The following is a 27133-nucleotide window of genomic DNA, read 5'->3' as shown; positions in this document are numbered from 1 at the left end:
TGCATATCATGTTCTATTTATTTACTATCTTATATGACTTATAATGAAGCCTTTAGAAATGCAAGAATTACAGCCAAAGTATATTTTTCTAAAGCTGTTAAAATGAGAAATGTTTAAGGATTATTTACCATTGGTAGTGAATCATTGTTAACTTCTCTATTATACAGTATAGTATTTAGTTTTATACTTGTACCCTGTACTCACACAAAAGTACATTTTTGAACATTTTACTAGAAAAAAATTACTTTACTAAGCTACTTTATATGGAAACCTATTTCTGACATTGAATAAAAAAAGTCACAATTCTGACTTTTTTCTCAGAACTGAGATATAAAGTCGCAATTCTGAGAAATAAAGTAGCAATTTTGAGAAATAGAATTGAGATAGTCGCAATTCTGAAAAATAAAGTCGCAATTCTGAGAAATAGTCAGAATTGAGATATGAAGTCAAAATTCTGACTTTTTTTCTAAGAATTGCAAGTTTATATCTCTCAATTCTGAGAAACAAAGTCAGAATTGTGTGAAAAAAGTCAGAATTGCGAGAAATAAACTCAATTCTGCAATAAACGCAATTCTAATAAGTCAATTCTAAGAAATAGTCAGAATTGCGAAAAAATAAACAATTCTAAAAAATAAACTCGCAATTCTGAAAAATAGTCAGAATTTTGAGATATAAACTTGCAATTCTGAGAAATTAAGTTCTTTTTTTTTGTAATTTGTTTCTCAGAATTGCGAGTTAATATCTGACAGTTCTGACTTTATAACACGCAACTGCAAGTTATTTAGTAAACTTGCATTTCCGAGGACACTTCAGTCCTTTTCCCCCTTCAAAATTGGATTTTATTACTTGAAGTTTTATATCTCACATTTCTGAGAAAAATAGTCAGAACTGTGTTTATATCTTGCAATTCTAAGAAATAGTCACAATTCTGAGAAATAAAATCGCTATTTTGAGAAAGTTGTGAGAAAATTGGAATTGCGAGAAATAAATTCAATTCTGATGAATACAGAATTGCGAAAAATAAACCTAATTCTGATAAATAAAGTCGCAATTCCAAGAAATAGTAAGAATTGCGAGATATAAACTCATGATTCTTAGAAATATTCAATTCTGATAAATAAAGTTGCAATTCTGAGAAATTAAGTCGCAATTCTAAGAAATAGTAGGTGTTGCGAAATATAAACACAATACTGAGAAATAAACTTGCAATTCTGAGAACGTTGTGAGAAATTGCGAGAAATAAAGTCAATTCTGATGAATACAGAATTGCAAGAAATAAACCTAATTCTGAAAAATAAAGTCGCAATTCCAAGAAATATTAAGAATTGCGAGATATAAACTCACAATTCTTAGAAATAAACTCGCAATTCTAAAAACAAAAACTTGCAATTCTGATAAAGTCGCAATTCTGAGAAGAGAAGTAACAATTCTGAGAAATTAAGTCGCAATTCTAAGAAATAGTAAGAATTGTAAGATATAAACTCACAATTCGTAGAAACAAACTTGCAATTCTGAGAAAGTCAGGAGAAATAGTCAGAATTGCAAGAAATAAACTCAATTCTGATAAATAAAGTCACTTCTGAGAGATAGTTGCAATTCTGAGAAATTAAGTCGCAGTTCTAAGAAATAGTAAGAAATTGCGAGATATAAACAATTCGGAGAAATAAACTTGCAATTCTGAGAAAGTTGTGAGAAAGTCAGAATTGTGAGTAATAAAGTCAATTCTGAGAAATACAGAATTGCAAGAAATAAACCTAATTGTCGCAATTTCAAGAAATAGTAAGAATTGGGAGATATAAACTCAATTCTGAGAAAGTCAGGAGAAATAGTCAGAAATGAAAAAAAAAAAGGCAAAAAAAATCAAATCCGATAAAGTCGCAATTCTGAGAAATGAATTCGCAATTCTAAGAAATAGTAAGAATTGTAAGATATAAACTCACAATTCGGAGAAGTAGTAGCAGAACTGCACATTTTTTTCTTAGAATTAAGTTTATATCTCACAATTCTTACTATTTCTCAGAATTGCGACTTTATCAGATTTGACTTTATTTCTCAGAATTGGAAGAATTGCAAGAAATAAAATCACAATTCTGAGACACAGTAAGAATTTCAACATATAAACTTGCAATTCTGAGAAAGTGTTTTTTGTAATTTGAAAACTTCTCAGAATTGCAAGTTTTTATCTCACAGTTCTGACTTTAACATGCATTTGCAAGCTATTTCGTCAAGATTGTGAGATGTAAACTTGCATTTCTGAGGACATTTCAGTACTTTTCCCACCTCAAAATTGGACTTTATAACTTAATTCTGAGTTTATATCTCACATTTCCGACTTTATAACTGGCAATTACGAGTTTATATCACGCAATTCTGAGAAATAAACTTGTAATTCTGAGAAAGTTGGAAGAAAGTCAGAATTGCAAGAAATAAATCATTCTGATAAATACAGAATTGTGAGATGTAAACTCACAATTCCTAGAAATAAATTTGCAATTCTGAGAAATAAAGTCGCAATTCTGAGAATTTTTCAGAGAATTTCATTTTTTAGAATTGTTTATTTCTCACAATTTTGACTATTTCTCAGAATTCCGATTTTATTTCTCAGAATTGTGTTTATTGAGTCAGAATTGAGTGTCTGCGAAAAATAAACAATCCTAAAAAAATAAACCCGCAATTCAGAGAAATAATCAAAATTGCGAGAAAAACACGATTTTAAAAAATAAACACGCACGAATTGCGAGATATAGTGTTCTTTTTTGCAATTTGTTTCTCAGAATTGCAAGTTTATATCTCACAGTCCTGACATTACAAAATGCAATTGCGAGTTATTTAGTCAGAACTGTGAACTGTAAACTTGCATTTCCGAGGACAATTTAGTCCCCCCCCTCAAAACTGGACTTTAATATATATAACTTCCATACTACTTTACTGAGCAAATTATTATGTCTAGAAGATCGAGTCCTAGTATGTAAATTAATGCGCCTTTCCACAAAATATGAGAAAAAAAACTTTTTATAAAATAGATAGTTAATAAAACTTTCGAAAACAAAATTCACATACTCAAAAATATAAATTAAAATAAGGTATATTGTAAATGTTTAAACATACTCATTTATTTTAATATACAAAAAATTTATATAAATCCCAAAAATGAATTTAAATATAAACAATAAAAATTACTAATATTTAAATATATTTATTAAAGAACACAAAATACTACCAATGAATAATATTGTGTAACTTTGTTTTCTTATTTTGCAGTAAAAGCATGTTAGCTGTTTTAAATACCGATTAAATAAAGGTGCTGTGTGCTTGAGATCAGCTGGACATTTAATAATGAATCAGACATCCAAACATTCCTCTGCTCTTTCCTCTCTCGCGATATCCAATGCTTTACTAAAGCGCTCACACAAACCTTTCCGTCCGGATGGCCTAACTGAAACTTGATTGACAGCTTTAGCAGCCAATGAGTCCAGAGTGAACATGTGCTGCTGAATCTGATTGGCCGTGGGCTTGAGAGCCCAATAGAGTTTCTGCAGGGCTTGTACGTCCTCTAGAGCATTATGGGCTGCATATGAAACTCCCAGGAGGGTCTTAACCAAGTTCTCCTGCTTGAAGCTCTGTAGACCACTGTCTTTAAGAAGCCGTCTGGCCAAGGGAAGGGTGTCCACGAATCCAGAAACCTCTTTCTGGAAGTCTGACCTAAGGCCGAACTCATCCAGAGCTCTGGCCAATACGTGACAGTCAAACCTGCGGATGTTGTGACCTACCAAGAGCGGCTGATTCAACACCCGGAGGAAGGTTATGAAGGAGACCAGGGCTTCTCGGAGAGAGCTGGTGAGCACCGGCTTGCGATGGAGAAGCAAACGGTGGCGTTTCACACTGAAACCCGTAATCCTGGACGCTCCGGGCTGCATCGGACGCCGAGGAACCATGAAGAGGTTGAAAGTGTGACCTCCGCTCACTGCGGCCAACTGGACGATATCACACGAGGGATCTGGAGAACATATGCAATAAGTCATATTTTAAAAAAACGGTTTCAAGAACTGGTTTCTATTTCAATATATTTTCAAATGTAATTTATTCCTGTGATGCAACGCTGAATTTTTGACAGCAAAATGTTTTCTATGTTAATAATAGTAAAATACATTATTAAAACACTACCAGATTTTTTTTTTTTTTTTTTTTTTTTTTTTAAGTCTGTTCCGCTTTCTTTAGCAGGATTACTCCAGTCTTAAATCATTCTAATATTCTGATTTGCTGTTCAAAAAACATTTATTATTTTGATGTTGAAAACAGCTGAGTATAATTTTTTTTCCAGGTTTCTTTGATGAATAGAAAGTTCAGAAGAACAGCATTTATCTGAAATAGAAATCTTTTGTAATGTTATAAATGTTTTTGTCATCACTTTTGATCAACTTAAAGCAACTCCTTGCTAAATACAAATGTGACCCTGGACCACAAAACCAGTCATAAGGTTAAATTTGACAAAACTGAGATGTATATATAATATGAAAGCTCAATAAATAAGCTTTCTATTGATGTATGGTTTGTTAGGATAGGACAATATTTGGCCGAGATACATCTATTTGAAAATCTGGAATCTGAGGATGCAAAAAAATCAAAATCCTGAGAAAATCACCTTTAAAGTTGTCCAAATTAGGTTCTTAACAATGCATATTACTAATCAAAAATTACATTTTGATACATTTACAGTAGGAATTTTACAAAAAATCTTCATGGAACATGATCTTTACTTAATTTCCTAATGATTTTTGGCATAAAAGAAAAATCAATAATTTTGACCCATGCAATGTATTTTTGGCTATTGCTACAAACATACCCCAGCGACTTAAGACTGGTTTTGTGGTCCAGGGTCACAAATATTAATTTCAATCATTTCAAATAAAAAAATAAATTATATACAAAAATTATATAATTCTGACTCCAAGCTTTTAAATGGTATAGTGTATAATGTTACAAAAGACTTTTTATTTCAGATAAATGCTAATCTTTGGATATTTCTATTCATCAAAGAATCCTTAAAAAATGTACTCAACTTCTTTAAATATTGATAATAATAATTTAAAAGAAAAATCAGAATATTATGATTTTGGGAGGATCATGTGACTGAAGTAATGATGCTAAAAATTCAGGTTTGAAATCACAAGAATAATTGTATTTTCTTGTATTTTAGTAATATTGTTGTGTTTAATGTCTGTATAATTTTATACATTTTTATTTCAGTTTTAGTTATTTTAGTACTTCAAATTAAAATAAAAACTTTATTTGTAAAAAAATAATCATTAAAAGACTTTTCTTTAATTAAAACTACCTTTTTTTTGTTTTGTTTTTTATGTCCGTACATTGTAAAAAATTTACTTAACTGTTTTAAATATTAATATAATAAATAAAATGATTCTTGAACTGCAAATCAGAATATTACAATGATTTCTGGACGATCATGTGACACTGAAGATGGAGTAATGATGTTAAAAAATTCAGCTTTGAAATTTAATTTTAAAAATTTATTCAAATAGAAAGCAGTTGTTTTAAATAGTAAAATATTTCAAAAATGTACTGTTTTCGCTGTACTTTGGATCAAATAAATGCATGCTTGGTGAGCAGAAGAGACTTCTTTAAACAACATTAAAAATCTTAATGTTCAAAAACTTTTGACTGGTAGTGTAAATAACAGAAATAAACATTTTATAATCTAGGATTTGTTAATTTGATGCCTAAAGATGCTGTAAGTAACACGATCATAGATAACGTTTGTTGTCAAAACACTAAGTAGAGACTGATTCATACAATCAAGCTTTACAAATTTCTGCACATATCTCGTGGTTAATACGATTTTGTTTATAAAATCACATACCCAGACCAGTTGTCTCCAAATCAAAAAACACAGTAGAGGCTGAATGCAGTGTGAAAGCATCCATCTTTCATTTTAAACTTAACTAAACTTGCGTTTCTTCTACTATGGTGAAGGTTTGCCTCATGAATATTAATTACGTTGCGTGACGTTTATAAGCATTCCGAACTGATTGGCTTAAGGGAAGACGTCAGTAGGCGGGCGCTAATGGACTGGCGAATGAACGAACGATTATGAGGAGATTGTGTTTAGTGATTGGACGCTCCCAGAGCCGTTGGAACGTCACTCTGACTTAATTAACATTCACGTTAAAAGCCTTCTTCGTTAAACAGCGACATCAGGTGGACCGGAATAACTCAGAAACCACTTTCTTTTATTTTTAATTAATTATGGTTAATAGTTAACACGAGCGTATTATATTATATAGCCTACTATATTTTTTAAAATATTTGTGAAATCACTCGTGTGCATTTTAAAACAATTTGGATTTTTTTAATCAGGACTTTTATTTTGAAAAGTGACCTATAGGATTTATTTATAGGTCAGAATAACGCGCGTGTGTGTATGTTTTTGTCAACAACAACCCTGTGATTTACGTCTGATTATCCACACGCTCAACTTGGACTCATTTCATTCGTGTTTGGGATTGAGAGCTGCTCCTGTCTCTCTTTCTGTGTCTCTGTCTCCTCTGTTTTCAGCAATAAGGGAATATTGTTAAATCACGCGTGGGTTGACCGACATCTCTGTTAGTTTTTGGGTCAGGAATAATTCATATTGTCTCAGGGTAAGTGCTGTATTCACAGATTACTTATTTATTTATTTGCGTATTATTGCACCTTCTTATATATAATCTGTGCTTTCAATTAAATGTCTATGCAGTTCCTCTAGAATACATTTTTGTCATTTTGTACCATTTATTTTTAGAATTGTACCATTAATATACCATTATAGTTATTTAAAGTTTCAGTAGTTTTGTTGTGTGTTTTTTATTTGTAATTTCTGTATAGGTTTTATACATGTTTATAAAGTTTTAGAATTAAAAATTAAAAATGTTGCCTATAAAATAATATTAATTTATATATTTATAAAAATGATTTAAAGAAAAAACATTTTTTGAATTTCAGTTTTGATATAAAATATTTTTTTAAATAATTTGAAAAAATATATTTTTGCATAGGTTTATGTCATGAAATATTAAAATAATGATTAAAATGGTTTTCTTTTTCATATTTAGTTTAAGTTTTAGTATTTTTTTAATGTCTGTATAAATTTTAGTAATTTTTATTTCAGTTTGAGTTAGTACTTTAAATTAAAATTAAACGAAAATTACAAATGTTGCCTCGACCTATAAAATAATATAAATGTATATATTTAATCTATGTAAACAATAATAAAAATAACCTTTTTTATATGTCATGAAATTTAAAAAAATAATAATTAAAAGGGTTTTCTTTAACTAAAACTACCATTTATGTTGTTGTTGTTGTTTTTTTGTAATGTCTCTATAGGTTTTATTAATTTTTATTTCAGTTCTACTTTTTTTACAGGTTTTTATAATTTTTTTAATTTCAGTTTTGATATAAAATAATAAGAAAATAATTTAAAAAATATATTTATTGCATAGTTTTAACTGATTAAAAAATGTTTGGATAGTTTACATGTCATGAAATAATAAATATAATAATTAAATGGCTTTTCTTTAACTAAACCTACAACTTATTTTAGAGGGTTTTTTTTTTCTTTTTCACATTTATTTCAGTATAAGTAATTTTTGTTGTTGTTTTTTTCTGTACAGTTTTATTAATTTTTATTTCAGTTTTAGTTAGTACTTTAAATTAAAATTAAAAAAAAAAACTACAAATGTTGCTTTGGCAGCTAAATGTCAGTAAATAATTTCAAGTTCTAACTTCTATATGTAAAAAAGGATTTTAAATTTTTTTTGCATACTTAGTATGTCATGAAATATTAAAAATAATGATTAAAAGGGTTTTCTTTAACCAAGACTACCATTTTTTTTTTTTTTATAGATTAATTTTAGTTTAAGTTCTAGTCCTTTTGTTGTGTTTTTTAATGTCTGTATAGGTTTCAATCATTTTTATTTCAGTTTTAAGGTCTGGAATTTTCTGAAATTTTTTTTTTTTTTTTTTTTTCGTATTTATCATCCTTTCCTATCAAAATGCTTACTACATATGCGAAAACGCAGAAAATCCTTTTTTTTTTACATGTAAAAAATAATGATTAAAATTAAAACCATTAAATGATTAAATCCATTAAAACATTTGCATTATTTGAAATAAATGTGAACTTTTATGTATTTTGTTTGTTAATATTTATTTTATTTCAAATAACATTTTTTTAATGGTTTTAGTTAAAAAAAAAAAATTGCTATCCATGTGTATATATATAATTTATAATATACATATATTTGCGTATATATAGCAATATCTAAAATAAACAAATATCATTCTATATGATGTGTGTTTCAGAATCATGACTTCTCAGGTGAGGCAGAACTTCCATCAGGAGTGTGAAGCGGCCATTAACCGGCAGATTTACCTGGAGCTCTACGCCTCTTATGTCTACCTCTCCATGGTGAGAACAGACATTTGTTATATGTCTTGATCAATAAAACTCTATATAAAGGTTTAGTTTTGTTGAAGTTTCAAAGAGTGAATTGTCTTGAGTGGTTTGAAATGGGTTCATAGTTGACTGTTCTTCTCTCCAGGGGTATTATTTTGACAGGGATGACAAGTCTTTGCCCAATTTTGCCAAGTTTTTCCGCGAACAATCTAAGGAGGAACGAGAACATGCGGAGAAGCTGATGAGTCTGCAGAACCAAAGAGGAGGACGCATCTATCTGCAAGATATCAAGGTATGGAACAGCTCTGTCTCTCTCTCCAATGTGAAACGAATGCAGTAAATGAGCGTTTGTGGTGTGTGTTTGCAGAAGCCGGATCGGGATGAGTGGGGAAGTGGATTGGAAGCGCTGGAATGTGCTCTGGCTCTGGAAAAGAGCGTCAATCTGTCCTTACTGGAGCTTCACAAGGTGGCAACTCAACACAGTGATCCACATGTAAGTGAATTAAAAATAATAGGATTTATTTTTGTAATTCTATTTATAAACATTAGATAAAATGTTTTTTTTGAAAATTGGAAAATTTAAAATTAAATTAATTTAATTTAGTTTTAGATAAGAAAACCCTATTAGTCACTTATTTAAAATATATAAAATATGTAAAACACAATAATAATAATAATACATGTTTAAAACAAATTAAACTTATTTGATTAAATTAAGTTGCAAGCTTAAGGCAACTTTTTGTTTTCATTTGAAGTACTAAAATAACTAAAATGGAAATAAAAATGAATATAAACTGTATAGATATTTAAAAAATGACAGCACAAAATTAATAAAAATAAAATAATACAAATAATAAAACCTGTACAGACATTAAAAACAACATAATTAAAGAAATATAAAGAAATCCTGTTAATCACTCATTTAAAATTCCATGACTTTACATATAAAATATGTAAAAAAATAATAATAATTAAAAAAAGATAAATAAATAGATAAATGCATTCATAAACAATAAAAATGATAATAAAATAAATAACTCATGTTAAAAGAACTTAACCTTATTTAATTGTATTAAGTTGCAAGCTTATGGCAACATTTCTCTTTTTTGTTTATTTGAAGTACTAAAATTATTTAAAAAAAAAAAATTTAATATAATTTTTACAATTATTACAAACTATAGACATTTAAAAATGACAAAAACACAAAACAAAATTACTAAAACTTCACCTAAAATATACATGAATAAATTGAAAATATAAAAATAAATACTAAGCGTTAATCACTTGTTTAAAATTCTGTGACTTAACATTTAAAATGTTTAAAAAATAATAATAATAATAAAAATGATAATAAAATAACTAATGTTATGTTAACTAAACAAACGTATTTGATTATATTAAGTTGCATTTGTTTATTTGAAGTACTAAAATGAATTTAAAATGAATATAATACTAAAAATTAATAAAAACTATATAGACATTTAAAAATAACAAAACATACAAAATGACTAATACTTAATCCAAAATAAATATGAAAAATACAAATAAATAAATAATAATAGTTGTATATTAATGATATAATTATTGTATAAAAAAATTTCTAAAATAACACTTAAGTGATTTATTAATCAAACAAGCATCGGAAAAAACCCTAGTTATGCTCAGATATAAACTATTTAATTGGCTGGAAATTTCTATTTGTGAGAAATTATTTTTTTTAAATCACTACAAAGTAATAAAGAAATTTTCTAGTCAGAAAGTTTGGAAACATTACTACAGTAATGTGCCCAAAAACATTGCAATACCTGTGTATTTTGACATCAAGATGTGACTAGAACAGACTTTGTCAGTTTTTCTTAAGGGAGTTACCCAGAATGCCTTGTGTGCTTGAAATAGCCACATAATTCATCCGTTCAGTTGTTTCATCTCCGTTTGGGAGGGTTTGAGCTCAGACTACTAGTTAGGATCAGATCTACTGTATCTATGTAAGCTCATTCAGAAGAATACAAAAGTCAAAGCTAACTCTAGATCAGATGATGTCTGTATAGTTTTCTGTAGAAACCATGAATTAAAACCACGACCTTCAATTACCGTAAATGATTGTTAGTGGTAAAGCACCCAAAAAAGTCACAAATTTCTCAGAGAAACCAAAATGCTGTCTTGAGTATTTCTGAATCTTTCATTTGATCTTCTTGTCACAGGTTTGTGATTTCCTGGAGACGCATTACCTGGATGAGCAGGTGAAGTCTATTAAAGAGCTGGCGGATTGGGTGAGCAGCCTGCGGCGGATGGGCGCCCCCCAGAACGGCATGGCCGAATATCTGTTTGACAAGCACACTCTGGGAAAAGAAAGCTCTTAAACAATCTCTCTGTTTATGAAGCAGTCAGTCCACCTTGCATGTCATGCCATTGATTAGAAATCATGCCAAACCCATTTTAAGCCATACAGTAGATATAGTCATAGAATATAGCAGTATTCTATGAAATCTTTTAAATGAGTTGATCTCAATAAAAATAATTAAAAACGAAAATATGTGTGTGTCCTTTTTTATGTTCCTATAAATGGAATTTACTGGCAGGATGTCACTAAAAAAAAACTGAAGACATTTGAGAACAGACATGCATTATTAATGATGATTGAACTTTATGAATGGATGCATAATTCATGAAGCTGTTCCTGGCTAAGTGAAAGTGATACAGCGAAAAATAAACCATCAAGACCAAAAGAACATAACATTACTAAAACAAGTAGCATTAAAATGGAAATGGAAAATACAAAAGTGAATAACTAATTCAAAATATGAATTCAAAACTATAGTATATTTACTAAATATACAATTTATTATTCCTATATACAAATCTTTTAAGAAAAAATGTTCATAATTCATTCATGATTTTTTGGAATGTCAGAACGTCCTTTTTCTTTTGCTGTTGGAACAAATGGGAATTTCTGTCCACCACTGTGATACTGAGGTTTCTTAAAATGTCCTAAATGTAGGCAAAAACATGCTAAACCAGCTCTAAACTAGTCTGAAAGCGAATTCAAGCTGGTCTAAGTTGGTATTTTCCACCTGACTCAGAGCTGCTCCTTTGTTTTCACCATAGCACCCAACAGATCCCCCTCAGCCAATGACATGCCAGAGTTGTTGATAGAGTTGTGCTGATTGGCTGTCTGCTGAGTCGCAGTGGGGCCTGGGCTGATGGGATTGGCTGTGCCTGCAGTGGTGCTTCTTTTGATTGGCTAGGTGCTGTTTGCCGCATTCACACTCACCCAAGATAAAGATGAACATATCTTAAGATCAAAGACAGCTCTAATCCAGCCTGGTAGAGAATTCAAGCTGGTCTAAACTGGTATTTTCCACCTATTTCAGAGCTGTTCCTTCGTTTTCACCATAGCACCCAACAGATCCCCCTCAGCCAATGACATGCCAGAGTCGTTCTGCTGATTGGCTGATTTGCCACATCATTGCACAGGTTACCGTTGCTTTGATATTGCGGTCACATTAACACTCACCCGAGGCAAAGATAAACATATCTTAACCAGTTAGATCAGCAGAGTTGTGCTGATTGGCTGTCTGCTGAGTCACCGTGGGGCTTGCGCTGACAGGACTGGCTGCATTTGCAGTGGTTAGACCAGCTGTAAAAGCCCATTCACACCAAGAACGATATCTATATTAGTGTCCAAACCAGTAGACCATATTTTTTCAGCGTATGCTCGTCTGCCGCTTTAAATTCTTGAGCTTGTTATATAGCAGGATTGATTCTGATTGGATGTCAGTGTTTTTATCGCTAATCAGCTGGAGAAAAAAAATTCTTAAAGTGATTCCAACCATATCGTTTCTCTGTGCCTTTATTGTTATAGCTGTGGTGTGGACTCTGCTATTCTTTAATATTAAGAACGATTTTTAGAACTATAGCTTTATCGTTATCTTTATAGTTATTGTCCTTGGTGTTGTGAATAGGCCTTAAACTAGCCTGGAAGAGAATTCAAGCTGGTCTAAGTTGGTATTTTCCACCAACTCCCCCTCAGATCCCCCTCAGCCAATGAGGTGCCAGAGTCGTTAACAGAGTTGTGCTGACTGGCTGTCTGCCGAGTCGCCATGGGGCTTGGGCTAACGGGATTGGCTGTGCTTACAGTTGTGCTTCTGCTGATTGGCTAGGTGTTGTTTGCCGCATTCACAGTCACTGAAGACATTGAAAAACATATCTTGACTAGTTAGATCAGCTTTAAACCAGCCTGGAAGAGAATTCAAGCTGGTCTAAGCTGGTATTTTCCACCAACCCAAGTCGTTGACTGAGTTGTGTTGATTGGCTGTCTGCTGAGTCACCATGGAGCTTGGGCTGACAGGATTGGCTGCATTTGCAGTGGTGCTTCTGCTGATTGGCTGGGTGTTGTTTGCCAAATCATTGGACAGTTTAGCATTGCTGTTTAATATTGCGGGACATGTCCAAAGAGAGTTGCAGAGGCAGGCAACCCTTGACTGAGGCACACTTAAGATAAAAGTTTGGGCAAAAGGTCCTGAAAGGTGAAAGCAGGACCCGAAGGAAAAGATAAACTTATCTTAACCAGTCAGACCAGCTCTAAATCAGCCTGGAAGAGAATTCAAGCTGGTCTAAGATGGTATTTTCCACCTAAGATAGAGCTGCTCCTTCGTTTTCACCATAGCACCCAACAGATCCCTCTCAGCCAATGAGATGCCAGAGTCGTTAACAGAGTTGTGCTGACTGGCTGTCTGCCGAGTCGCCATGGGGCTTGGGCTAACGGGATTGGCTGTGCTTACAGTTGTGCTTCTGCTGATTGGCTAGGTGTTGTTTGCCACATTCACAGTCACTGAAGACATTGAAAAACATATCTTGACTAGTTAGATCAGCTTTAAACCAGCCTGGAAGAGAATTCAAGCTGGTCTACGCTGGTATTTTCCACCAACCCAAGTCGTTGACCGAGTTGTGCTGATTGGCTGTCTGCTGAGTCACCATGGGGCTTGGGCTGACAGGATTGGCTGCATTTGAAGTGGTGCTTCTACTGATTGGCTGGGTGTTGTTTGCCAAATCATTGCACATGTTAGCATTGCTGTTTAATATTGCAGTACATGTCCAAAGAGAGTTGCAGAGGCAGACAACCCTTGACTAAGGCACACTTAAGATAAAACTTTGGGCAAAAGGTCCTGAAAGGTGAAAGCAGGACCCGAAGGAAAAGATAAACTTATCTTAACCAGTCAGACCAGCTCTAAACCAGCCTGGAAGACAATTCAAGCTGGTATTTTGCACCTAACTCAGAGCTCTTCCTTCGTTTTCACCATAGCACCCAACAGATCCCCCTCAGCCAATGAAATGCCAGAGTCGTTGGCAGAGTTGTGCTGATTGGGTGTCTGCTGAGTCGCCGTGGGGCTTTGACTGACGGGATTGGCTGTGCTTGCACTGGTGCTTCTGCTGATTGGCCAGGGGTTGTTTGCTACGCCGTTGCACAGGTTACTGTTGCTGTTTGTCGTTGTGGTCACATTCACGCTCCCTGAACTGGCGGTGTTGATTTGTGCTTGCGGCCAAGATGGAGGCGTGAAAGAAAACACCCTTTCGGGTGTAGATGGAGATGGGGACGTGTCCAAAGAAAGTCGCAGAGGCAGGGGGAGGCGCAATGGCAATCCTTGACTTGGCCGTACTTTGGGTAACAGCTCAGGCACAGGGTCCGGAAAGGAGAAAGCCGGACCCGAATGTTCACTGTCTTCGCCTACCCAAGGAAAGGCAGAGGAAGGAGGCGCTGGCGTGTCGGGCGGAGCCAGGACTTGCGAGCCCACCAACGGATGTGCCAGGGAGCTGGAGCTGTCGCCGTGCGCTCTTCGTGGTCTTGGACGAGGAATGGACGGAGGGACGCAGTGTATGGGCGTCTGAGGGCAACTGTAGAAACCGGGTCTTTCAAATAGAGGCATGGAGGAGAATGCATCTTCCATGTCAACGTTCCGGGCGTGGCTGGGCATCGGAGAGCTCTCGGGATGGAGGTAAAGGGGGAAGCGAGAGAAGGGGGCACGGGGCCGCCGCCGCAGGAGGGAGACCCGGGACGTGGGGGTAGAACGGGGGAAATTGGGCGACTGGACGCCCAGAAGGCGACTCAGGCTGCCCAGGAATGGAGTGGAATGATTGGCCTCCTCGTGTTCTTTAATCTGCTCCAGATTGTGCTGAAATTCCATTTCCTCTTTAGGAACACTGTGGGACAGAGAAAGAACAATGACCTTGTTTTTATTCCAAAACTGACCTTGAGGATGTTCTGCTAGACAAAATATGCTTTTAAATCTTGAAAATATTGCTTGACTCATTCTATGCAACTTGGTTAAAAGTCACCATGAAATAAAAATTGACATTGTTTGTCAGTTTTATGATGTACTATCCCACAATATATAATACATACATAGCTGAAGTCAAAAGTTTACGTACACCTTGCGGAATCTGCAAAATGTTAATTATTTTAACAAAATCATCCAATCCAATCATACAAAATGCATGATATTTTTTTATTTAGTACTGTTCTGAATAAGATATAGTCCACAAAAGAAAATAATAGTTTAATTTATAAAAAGTTTACACACACTTGATTCTTAATACTGTGTTGTTACCCGAATGATCCACAGCTGTTTTTTTTGTTTTGTTTTTTTTTTGCTTAGTGATAATTGGTCATGAGTTTCTTGTTTGTCCTGAACAGTTAAACTGCCTGCTGTTCTTCAGAAAAATCCTTCAGGTCCCACAAATTTGGTTTTTCGACATTTTTGTGTATTTTAACCCTTTTAAACAATGACTGTATGATTTTGAGATCCATCTTTTCACACTGAGGACACTCACAGATGCTTCAGAAGGAACAAACAATGCATAAAGAGTCGGGGGTGAAAATAAAAATAAACAAAATAAATAAAAAATATCATGCATTTTGTATGATCCTCTTATTATGGTAAAATAATTCACGTTTTGCAGATTCTGCAAGGCCTATGTGAACTTTTGACTTCAACTGTATGTCAATTTTTGAACGGGGTCATTTTTATAAATTCAACTATTATTTTCTCTTGTGGACTATATGTAGATGTCTTTTATGTGAAATATCTTATTCAGGTCAGTACTACATAAAAAAATAACATGCATTTTATATGATCCCTCTTATTTTGGTAACATAACTATCATTTTGCACATTCTGCAAGGTGTATGTAAACTTTTGACTTTAACTGTATAATAATAACAATAATAAACTAAGACACTACATGCAAAACCATTGTTTTTTCACTGGTTAATTTAGAGATTTTGGGCTATTTTGCTTCCATAATATGTCTAGTGAAAAAAAATCCAAAAAACACATTCATTCTTTTTTTGTTTAATTATTACACTTTACCTACTTAACTGTTTTATTCCTATATATAATCTGAAGGTTTTTACAGAACCAAGAAGTTTGACACACCTTCTCCAAACTTTTGACCTGTACTGTATATTTTTCTGTCTATTAAAGTTTTTACTCTACTTTTGTGCAGTTTTCAGTGGGTTAGTGATTTTTTAAAAATACATATAAATTAATAAATAAATATTTTTTAAATGGGTTTTTATACAAAAACTGCTTTTTTATGTAAAATTCACTTTATAAAAGACCCACATTTCTAACTTTAATTCATGGGGATAACATGGATAATTTCACACGGTTTAGTGTAAGATTTTTGCCCATCTTTTGGAAAATCCAGTTTTAAAAGTAAAAAAAAAACAACTACAAATAACTTTTACCAGTAGGTGGCTGCAGAGCTCCACTATTTGCTATTTGCTATTTGACCACCTGAAAGATATTTTTTCACAAGTTTTTTCAGTTGAATTCATATCTACAGTACAGACCAAAAGTTTGGACACACCTGAATGAGAAGGTGTGTCCAAACTTTTGGTCTGTACTGTATATATATATATATATATATATATTGTCTGTACTGTATATAAAAATATGTGTTTGTATGTGTCACCTGATGTCCAAAGCAGATCCCATAAATGAGGGTTTGCGGTGTTCAGCGCTGGCAGCTGTGTATGGCGGCTGAGGCTCAGATTCATCCCAGTATTTATCTCTCTCAACCAAAGGAACCAGATCATACATCTCATCCACTGACAGCAGAGACACCTGCGAGAAAGACAAACATATTTATGTTTGTATAAGCACAGGTGCATACAAAAAGCAGAAATATTTAAGTTTAATATCTTAGAAATGGTGCAAGGTTGGCCCATGTGACACAAAACTAAAAATTAGACATTTTCAAATGCAAAATAAACTCATAATGGGGTACAAATAGGCCTGCAAGAGTATGCAGTAACCAAAAACTGTAATGCTGCAATTCTGCCAACAGATGTCAATAGAAAGTCATAAATGCATTAAAAAAAATTATTTATTGCACCTTTTAAAATAATTCGCAGACATAGGTGAAGAAAATTTAACAGATAGACTGTACAACCAGACACAAATCCACAGAACAAGGCAAGACTGAAAAACACAAAGGAAATCAACAAACTTGTCATTAGTGGGGCAGATGATTTACCTGTAAATTACGGTCCACCAGCCAGTTTGTCTCAAAGTCATCATCATCCTCCCCAAAGGGATTAATGAGCTGCTCTGCCACCTGAAAACACACAAATGCAATTATTTTCTGACTTTTTATTAAAGATGATGTAGCTACATTACATCAGTGTGATGTAGCCATTATTAAGATGGTGTTTCACTAAATTTGTATGGTTAACCAAGTTTATTGTATGTCATGTCAGCTGTGTTGAGCAGCATATAATTAGGCAACGTTTATTTAACACTAAACAGTAATTTTATTTAATAAAACCAGTTATTAGGAACAGTTAGTGTGGAGTGGAGCCCCAACTAATGGGATACCTCACTAATAACACACCTTGAGCCAGCCCACATAAAAGAAGAACTGCAGTAAGGTGAAGACGGGCAGGTAGAAGTCCAGGTTGTGACCCGGATAACCCTGGGTGGGGTCAAGGAACTGCCGACCAATCAGACAAGCCAAAAAGAAACTGTATACAGCCACAGTTACCACCTATCAGAGAGCACAGGACACTTACAAACTGTAAAGCATGACAAAATACTCTTATTATTAACAGGGTTCGTACTTTTTCAAGGACGTCAATCAGAGACCTCACTTATGGTTTAATGTTTTCTACTGTTGAATAAAATAAAATAAAATAAAATAAGAATCACGAAACCGCTCCGAATTCCCGGTTTAAAACAAAAGATTTGCAAATACGCTCCGAAGGTCTGATCTAAATCAAATGATTCACGATATGTTAAGTTCCGATGTGAATCAAATGATTTGCAAACCCGCTCCGAAGTTTTGTTCTTAATCAAATGATCCGCGATCCCAGCTTTGAAGTCCCAATCTGAATCAAATGATTGGCGAACCTACTCCGAAGGTCTGATCTAAATTAAATGATTCGCGATCTACGCTCCAAAGTCCCGATCTGAATCAAATGATTCACAAACCCGCTCCAAAGTCCCAATCTGAATCAAATGATTCGCGATCTACGCTCCAAAGTCCCAAACTGAATCAAATGATTCACAAACCCGCTCCGAAGTCCCGATCTGAATCAAATGATTCACAAACCCGCTCCAAAGTCCCAATCTGAATCAAATGATTCGCGATCTACGCTCCAAAGTCCCAAACTGAATCAAATGATTCACAAACCCGCTCCGAAGTCCCGATCTGAATCAAATGATTCACAAACCCGCTCCAAAGTCCCAATCTGAATCAAATGATTCACAAACCTACTCCGAAGTCCCGATCTGAATCAAATGATTCACAAACCCGCTCCAAAATCCCAATCTGAATCAAATGATTCACAAACCTGCTCCAATGTCCCAATATGAATCAAATGATTCACAAACCCGCTCCGAAGTCCCGATCTGAATCAAATGATTCACAAACCCGCTCTGAAGTCCCGATCTGAATCAAATGATTCACAAACCCGCTCCGAAGTCCCGATCTGAATCAAATGATTCACAAACCCGCTCTGAAGTCCCGATCTGAATCAAATGATTCACAAACCCGCTCTGAAGTCCCGATCTGAATCAAATGATTCACAAACCCGCTCCGAAGTCCCGATCTGAATCAAATGATTCATAAACCCGCTCCGAAGTCCCGATCTGAATCAAATGATTCATAAACCCGCTCCAAAGTGCCAATCTGAATCAAATGATTCACAAACCCGCTCCGAAGTCCCGATCTGAATCAAATGATTAACAAACCTGCTCCAATGTCCCAATATGAATCAAATGATTCACAAACCCGCTCCAAAGTCCCGATCTGAATCAAATGATTCGCGATCTATGCTCCGAAGTCCCGATCTGAATCAAATGATTCACAAACCCGCTCCGAAGTCCCTATCTGAATCAAATGATTTGCGATCTACGCTCCAAAGTCCCGATCTGAATCAAATGATTCGCGATCTACGCTCCAAAGTCCCGATCTGAATCAAATGATTCACAAACCCGCTCCGAAGTCCCGATCTGAATCAAATGATTCATAAACCCGCTCCGAAGTCCCGATCTGAATCAAATGATTCATAAACCCGCTCCAAAGTGCCAATCTGAATCAAATGATTAACAAACCCGCTCCGAAGTCCCAATCTGAATAAAATGATTCACAAACCCGCTCCAATGTCCCAATATGAATCAAATGATTCACAAACCCGCTCCGAAGTCCCGATCTGAATCAAATGATTCACAAACCCGCTCCAAAGTCCCAATCTGAATCAAATGATTCACAAACCTACTCCGAAGTCCCGATCTGAATAAAATGATTCACAAACCCGCTCCAAAGTCCCGATCTGAATCAAATGATTCGCGATCTACGCTCCGAAGTCCCGATCTGAATGAAATGATTCACAATCCGCGCTCCAAAGTCCCGATCTGAATGAAATGATTCGCAATACACAAAGTTCTGATCTAAATCAAATGATTCGCAAACCTGCTCCAAAGTTCTGATCTAAATCAAATGATTCACGATCCATGCTCCGATGTCTCGATCTAAATCAAATGATTTGTGAACCGTCTCCCAAGTTCCGATCCAATTCAAATGAAGTCCTGATCTGAATCAAACAATTTGCGATCCATGCTTTGAAGTCCCAATTAAAACTATTTGCAATACGCAAAGTTCTGGACAAACGATTTGTGAACCCGCTTCGAAGTTCCAATCTAAATCAAACGATTCACAATCCACGCTCTAAAGTCCCAATCTGAATCAAATGATTCATGATTCGCAAAGTTCTAATCTGAATCAAATGTTTCAAAATACACAATCTGATTGGAGCACTTCGAAACAGTGAATCATGCTGCGATGCAATAGTTTTTAAAATCATAAAAAGCGATGTTGAAATTCAAAAATGAATGGCTCTTCTAATTTAATCTGGTTTTTACTAGTGAATTGCTTGAAATGAAAAGAAGTCATGAGTTTGAATCAATCGAATCGGTTCCAGCTTAAATGACTCACTAAATGAATCACATCCTAAATTGGTTCATCTGTTTCTCTTTTTACGTCTTTACTCATGTTTACACGATACTCGGTACTGCTACTGGCTTACCTTAATAGTTTTATGACATTAACTTAAATAGGGAAAAAAAAGTATGGTTTTTTTTATGCGTTAAAAAGATATGTGCTTATTAAAAAAATACACTTATTTCATAGATACATTGTCTTTCAATAATTCAAGCACTTCTCAAGTACCTCTCCAGGAATATTGCTATTTTCAAGGGTTTTCCAGGCCTTAAATTTCAAAAAGTCAGAACTTTGTACGAACCCTGTAATAAAATAAACTATTCATCATCTACATCAATCATTTCAACCATTCAGTGCGCACAAATGTTCACACCAATCAATTAAAGATAATCAATGCACATTCCAACCAATCAGAGAATATCGCTTCGCATTCCAACCAATTAGAGATCATTTAGAAATCATTTTCCATTGCAACCAGAGCTTAATCATATGCTAAATTAATCAATAGCGATTAGTCGTACCAATTTGGTCAATTCAGCTCAACTATTATTAGTACTAGTAAATGAAGCTAGTTGAGTTTGAACCATCAAACCTGTGTGTAAACGAGAGGCAGGCTGATCCAGTCATAGCCATACAGCCTCATACACTGAGAGCGCAGTGTGTTCAACTCCTACCAAATGAAATCCAAGAGAAAAAAAAATGTTCCTCATAAGGAGACTTAATTGAGCTCTCATTAAAGTGTCATTTGAATAACTTTGTTTCAGATGTTACTACTGAAATACCATTATTCCATTAATACTTGATGTCATGAATAGCGAAAATATAATATTCGTAGGAAAGGGTTTAATCAAAAAGATTCATGAATCTCAAACACACTTATTAGTTATAACTCCCTCACTTAACCACAAGCTGTTTTTTGTTATGCCCATATTGAAATGAAATGTTTCAATCAATAAGTTTCATGACACAGCCCGCTTGCAAGTTAGCAGATAAATCAAATTCAGTTGTTTTTTCACTGACTCACTTGCTGAACCACAATTTTTTTTTTTTGTTATGTCTATATTAAAATAAAACAGTTCAGTCTAAAAAAAGCATTGCTGATGCTTCAGAAGGAAACACAATACATTAAGTGAAAAAACTTTATTAATTTGAAGATAAGGGCAAATTTAACTTATTTTGTCTTTTGAAAAGCATGTAAGTATCTTCTGTAGCCTCTTAAGGGCAGTACTATATTTTTAAAAAAATATAATATTTAGGCAAAATAAGAAAAATGTACACATTTCCATTCTGTTCAAAAGTTTTCACCCCCTGGCTCTTAATGCATCGTGTTTCCTTCTGGAGCATCAGTGAGCATTTGAACCTTCTGTAATAGTTGCATATGAGTCCCTCAGTTGTCCTCAGTGTGGAAAGATAGATCTCAAAATCATACAGTCATTGTTGGAAAAGGGTTCAAATACACAAAAATGCTGGAAAACCAAAGAATTTGTGGGACCTGAAAGACTTTTCTGAAGCACAGCAGGCAGTCTAACTGTTCAGGACAAACAAGGGACTCATGAACAACTATCACTAAACAAAAAAAACACAGCTGTGGATCATTCAGGTAACAACACAGTATTAAGAATCAAGTGGATGTAAACTTTTTATAAATTCAACTATTATTTTCTCTTTTGGACTATACGTAAACATCTTGTAAAGTATGCATGTAAAATATCTTACTCAGGTCAGTACTAAATAAACAATAACATTTTTTTTTATCATCCCTCTTATTTTGAAGATTCTAAAAGGAGGATGTAAACTTTTGACCTCAACTATATATTAAATACTCTTACAAAAAGTGGTATTTATGACACATATACAATCAGAATCACAGGAGTGATTAGTTTATATGCACAGACAGACGTACATTGAGAATGGCGGTCATTGCGACGTCATTATTGATGCGTCCTTCAGATCGAGCTCTCATAGCCAGACTGACAAACCACATGCAGGGAACCCAGAACTTATTATGAGGGGAAGGAAGTTCCTCTAAATGCCTTAGCTCCTCAGCCGTCATCAAACCTACAATACAGGAGAGTTTTCAAACCGTGTTACTTTCTCTTTTACATCTTTTCTCTTTTTAAGCTCCAAAAATCCTACCACTTACAAGCTGTATAAATGAAGGAGACCTGACATGAGGGTGAGTAAATTATGAAAGCATTTACATGTTTGCGTGAGCTATTTTTCAACAGCCAAAGCTCTTAAGGAATCTGGCCGTAATTCCTTCCTGCTTCCTCTTTGAGGTTAAATCCCAGATACTGAAGGGTACCGGCACAAAACATGGCTTTAATCGCTGTTCTAGGCCACTTTATTTAGCCCAAATCCAAGTTTACCTGCTTGAACCAGGTGGCTCATGGTCGGGAACCTTTTGTAGACGGCGGTGCTGACCGAGCGGTAGATCAGGATGCCCGACAGGTTGGCGTAACGCATTAGACTTCTGCGGATGAGTCTGGCTCCTTCATCTGCACCCCGGACGTGTCCGCTAACCAGCGCCGACAGGCGGTCCGGCCATGGGACGCTCTCAAACTGACCCCACCAACGAGACACCACAAGAGTCACGTAGAAACCTGCAGGACAGTTTCATCTGTGAGCAATTTGAGAATTGACTGTTTCAATCTAAAGAAAGCACTACTGTAAGTCATATTTACCCAGTACGAAAGACACAGGAATCAGTTGCGCATACTGATCACAGTACACAGAGAGCTTCTCGAACATCCTGCGCTGCTCTTCAGTCAGTATACATCTGTCAATCAAAGAGTGCATACAATATTAAAATATATATACAGTCAAGCCAGAAATTATTCATACCCATAGCAAATTCTGACTTAAAGTTACCTTTATTCAACCAGCAATTTTTTTTTTTTGACCGGAAATGACACGGGCTTCCCCCTAAAGATAATAAGATGATGTACAAGAGGCATCATTGTGGAAAAAAATATTTCTCAGCTTTTATTTACATTTGAACAAAAAGTGGCATGTCCAAAATCATTCATACCCTTCTCAATAATCAATAGAAAAGCCTTTATTGGCTATTACAGCAATCAAACGCTTCCTATAATTGCTGACCAGCTTTTTGCATGTCTCCACTGGTATTTTTGCCCATTCATCTTTAGCGATGAGCTCCAACTCTTTCAGGTTGGAGGATCTCCTTGCCATCACCCTGATCTTTAGCTCCCTCCACAGATTCTCAACTGGATTTAAGTCAGGACTCAGGCTGGGCCACTGCAAAACGTTAATGTTTTTGTCTGCTAACCATTTCTTCACCACTTTTGCTGTGTGTTTTGGGTCGTTGTCGTGCTGAAATGTCCACTGGTGCCCAAGGCCAAGTTTCTCTGCAGACTGCCTGATGTTGTTGTTGAGAATTTTGATGTATTGCTCCTTTTTCATGGTGCTGTTTACTGTGATTAGGTTCCCTGGTCCACCGGCTGAAAAACACCCCCAAAACATTAGGTTCCCACCACCACGTTTGACAGTGGGGATGGTGTTCTTAGGGTTGAAGGCTTCTCCTTTTTTACGCCAAATGAAGGCTACATCATTCTGGACAAACAATTCAAATTTTTTTTCATCTGACGATAAAACATAAGACCAGAAGTCTTCTTCTTTGTCCAGATGAGCATTTGCAAAGGCCAAGTGGGCTTTTATGTGCCTTATCTGGAGAAGTGGTGTCCTCTTTGGTCTGCGTTCATGGAACCCAGCGGTGTGCAGTGTCCGTTGGACTGTCTGCCTTGAGATGTTGCCACCAGCAGAGCACAGATTCATCAGGATGGTCTTGGTGGTGATCCTTGGATTCTTTTTTACTTCTCTCACTTTTGGCTTCCGACCACATCCTCTAAGATTTTTCACAGTGCGGAACGTCTTGTATTTTTTAATAATACTTTGCACTGTAGTCACTGGAACTTCAAAACATTTAGATATGGTCTTATAGCCCTTTCCTGACTTGTGAGCAGCCACAATGCACAGCCACAGGTCCTCAGTGAGCTCCTTTGTCTTAGCCATGTCTGTCCACAAACCAACAGCAGAGAGCTTGTTTTTCACCTGTTGAGTTGATTAAAACAGCTGTTCCCAATGAATCAGGGTAATTAGGATGCTTTAGAACAGCTTGGACTATTTGGAATGATTATAGAACTTTGGATTTTCCCATAGACTGTGACAGTTTACAAAGGGTATGATTAATTTTGGACATGCCACTTTTTGTTCGAATGTAAATAAAAGCTGAGAAATATTTTTTTCCACAATCATGCCTCTTGTACATCGTCTTATTATCTTTTGGGAGAAGCCTGTGTCATTTCCGGTCAAACAAAACCTTGCTGGTTGAATAAAAGTAACTTTAAGGCAGAATTTGCCAGGGGTATGATTAATTTCGGGCTTGACTGTACAATTAAAACTGTTTTAACACTGTAGGCTGAAAGAAAATTTGAACAATAATCTGTAAGAACATATAAGGTAGCCTAACATGCACAGTTCAGTTGAATTATAAGGTTACCTTTATAAATGCTGTATTGTGTTCATCTGCTTCTGCCATTTGCTCTTTTTACAGTCACTATTACTCTATATACACTAATTCAATCAGATACAACAACAATTTCTCAAACTTTATTAACCGAAATGAATGATACGCGAATCACGTTCAGAAGTTCCGATCGCGGATCGTGAATCATTTGATTTAGACCGGAACTTCAGAGCCAGTTTGCAAATCTTTTGATTCAGATTGGAACTTCGCGTATAGTGAATCATTTGCTTTATATAGGGAGCGAGTTCACAAACAATAATTACAGATAGGAACTTTGGAGTACAGATTTCGCAAACTGAATGAATAATGATTGGTGAACCATAATTTCAGATCGGGACTTCAGAGCGCGGATCGCAAATCATTTGATTAAATCGGAACTTTGAAGCGGGTTTGTGAATCATTTGATTTAGATCGGAACATGTTCGTGAATCTTTTGATTCAGATAGGAACTTCGGACCGCATTTGCGAATCTTTTGATTCTGATTTTGACTTCTTTTTTCTGATTTCTTTTTTTTATTAAACAGTACAAATCATCAAACCATTAAGGCAGTACAGTTATGAAAACCAAAAGAAAAACAATTCACAAATACAAATAGGTTTATAAAATTAACTATGCTTTTTACTATAGTAAAAGTGTAGTAAGTGTAGTGTTTTTGGCTTGTTTTGTTCAGATTTTTTATAACCAAAGTTTTACTACAAATACCTACCATGGTTGAACTATGGTTAGTATAGCAAAACCATGGTTGATTTGTGGTTACCATGGTTGAACTATAGTAACCATGGTGTTTTTCACCTTAAGAAGACATAGGATGAATATAGAGATGCAGTATTCACTGCTTTAGGATAAACAGAACTTTGGTTAGTTTCCATGTGTGTCTACATCAACTTTGAAAAAAGAAAAGAGGGGTTCAGAACCTGATTTTTGTTTATGTATGTGGGCAGGAAACACAAATTAATTTATATTTTTCTATATTCTTTTTTTTTTTTTGAGTAGTCAAACAATCCAAAGAAAGCAACTCACTTCAATATCTGACTTTTTTCAAGAAATTTGTATTAAATCATTATTATTGCTTGACTTGTTCATATAAAAGGAGAAAACTACAGTTTCCAAAGTCAGTCACCATATTTCGTATGCTGGTATTACATATTAAAGTACTATGGTACCATTTACCATATTCTTTTTTAAAATACCTCTTGGAGTACCATAAAATTTTACCCTACTAGGGCAGTACCATGGTATAATTATGGTATCACATGGTACTTTGAAATATACCATTAGTACTTAAATCAATGTATTTATATGGCAGTCAGGAAATACTATGCTACTACTTCGATAAATGTTAAAAATTATGGTAACACCAATCATTTTTTGCAGTAAATTAGAAATACAATGGTATATGAATTTGCTAATCATTTAGTACAACAGTGTATCAAAGTACCATGGTACTATCATGCTTTTTGGATGTGGTACAATAGTAATACCATGTTTTTTAGACTGAAATTAATGTATAATGCTGTTTACATGTATTTTCAGCAATAGTGTGCTACTAAATATGGTAAATATTTAGTAAAAAAAAGTGAAGAATCAGTGTTTACCTGTATGTGATGCTGATGGTGCCATACATCACAGTGAAGATCAGCAGCTCTCGATATAACAGTTTATAGATGCTTCCTTTCCATCGCAGAAGCAGCCGATAAAAGGTGCCCAGACGAGCATCTGCCACCCGCCGTGAGTATGTCACTGTCATCGCTGCCCCTCTGGACAGGAAGTCCACTCACAGCCTGTCAATCACAGTCTCTACTGACCTTTCACTACGATTAGAGATCGTAAGCATGGACAGCTACACCAGGAAACACATGCATGCATGCTCAGCACTGGCTCAATCACATAGTGCATGTGCAAATCAGATGCTTTTTTGACGTTAGTTAGCTAAACCGATTGCAACAAGCCATTTATATTCAAAAGCATGGGTCAAATGAAGCAAATGTAGAAGAATTAAAATAGAAACACAAAAATATCCAATGCAATTGCATTTCATTTCTTGTCTGCAGGCCTGAAAAACTGTATCTATAAGAAAGAAGCAACTCTACTCACAGCGTGTGATGTTTCAGGACTTGATGTCTTTACCGGAACCGCTAAAGACGGGAAGGTTCGAGCAGAGGAGTACATGAGACGCCCACACCTCCGGTCACTTGACCTGCTAATCTGTTTTCCACTAACAAAGGGGCATTGTGGAAAACTAGGGGGGTTTGTTAATCTGAGCAAATCTTTCAAAACTCACAAATGCATGAACACTCACACACGTTCTCTATTAAAAGAGTCATGTACTAATTGCAGTTATGTAATGTAAATATTACGTAGATAAACAGGAAATAAATAATCAACATTTCTTAATCATTCATGAGGAGGCTCTATTAAACACTTTCTGATCATAGAGGCCCTCAGCAGGGTGTTTAGTGCACTATGTAGGGCCCTCTAGTGGAGGAAATGCACCTCTGCATGTGGCCCCATTTCAATTCATTAACCCATACCTTACCACAAGTGCTGGAACTCCGTTCAGGGTTGGAAGAGTTTAGATGCTCAAATCATGCAAATTGGGGTTTTGAAAGTGCACTTGCATGAAGAGTCTG

At 35.0% G+C, this 27133-nt stretch overlaps 3 protein-coding genes across 3 annotated transcripts; 1 reads left to right on the top strand and 2 right to left on the bottom strand.

Annotated features, from left to right (window-relative positions):
* Window positions 1-3230: 3230 nt before the first annotated feature.
* LOC141301066 (protein PML-like) lies at window positions 3231-5972 on the bottom strand. Its single transcript, XM_073831323.1, has 2 exons — window positions 5879-5972; window positions 3231-3997 (listed from the first exon to the last, which is right to left on the bottom strand). The coding sequence occupies exons 1-2, from the start codon at window positions 5940-5942 to the stop codon at window positions 3342-3344; spliced, it is 720 nt and encodes a 239-aa protein (XP_073687424.1). The 5' UTR covers window positions 5943-5972; the 3' UTR covers window positions 3231-3341.
* Window positions 5973-6388: 416 nt separating this feature from the next.
* LOC141301564 (ferritin, heavy subunit-like) lies at window positions 6389-10986 on the top strand. The gene is made up of 5 exons (XM_073831759.1): window positions 6389-6659; window positions 8362-8467; window positions 8601-8747; window positions 8823-8948; window positions 10657-10986. Exons 2-5 carry the CDS (start codon window positions 8366-8368, stop codon window positions 10813-10815), a joined length of 534 nt encoding a protein of 177 aa, XP_073687860.1. The 5' UTR covers window positions 6389-6659; window positions 8362-8365; the 3' UTR covers window positions 10816-10986.
* Window positions 10987-11061: 75 nt separating this feature from the next.
* On the bottom strand, window positions 11062-26736 carry best1 (bestrophin 1). Its single transcript, XM_073831758.1, has 9 exons — window positions 26099-26736; window positions 22641-22735; window positions 22326-22559; window positions 21860-22014; window positions 20549-20626; window positions 17350-17502; window positions 16993-17073; window positions 16429-16580; window positions 11062-14653 (listed from the first exon to the last, which is right to left on the bottom strand). The coding sequence occupies exons 1-9, from the start codon at window positions 26248-26250 to the stop codon at window positions 13729-13731; spliced, it is 2025 nt and encodes a 674-aa protein (XP_073687859.1). The 5' UTR covers window positions 26251-26736; the 3' UTR covers window positions 11062-13728.
* Between the last annotated feature and the right edge of the window lie 397 nt (window positions 26737-27133).

The sequence above is a fragment of the Garra rufa genome, chromosome 25, assembly GCF_049309525.1.
Source record: "Garra rufa chromosome 25, GarRuf1.0, whole genome shotgun sequence".
Lineage (NCBI taxonomy): Eukaryota > Metazoa > Chordata > Actinopteri > Cypriniformes > Cyprinidae > Garra > Garra rufa.
The sequence above is the reverse complement of the archived record's forward strand: the minus strand, read 5'-3'. Positions and strand labels throughout refer to the sequence as shown.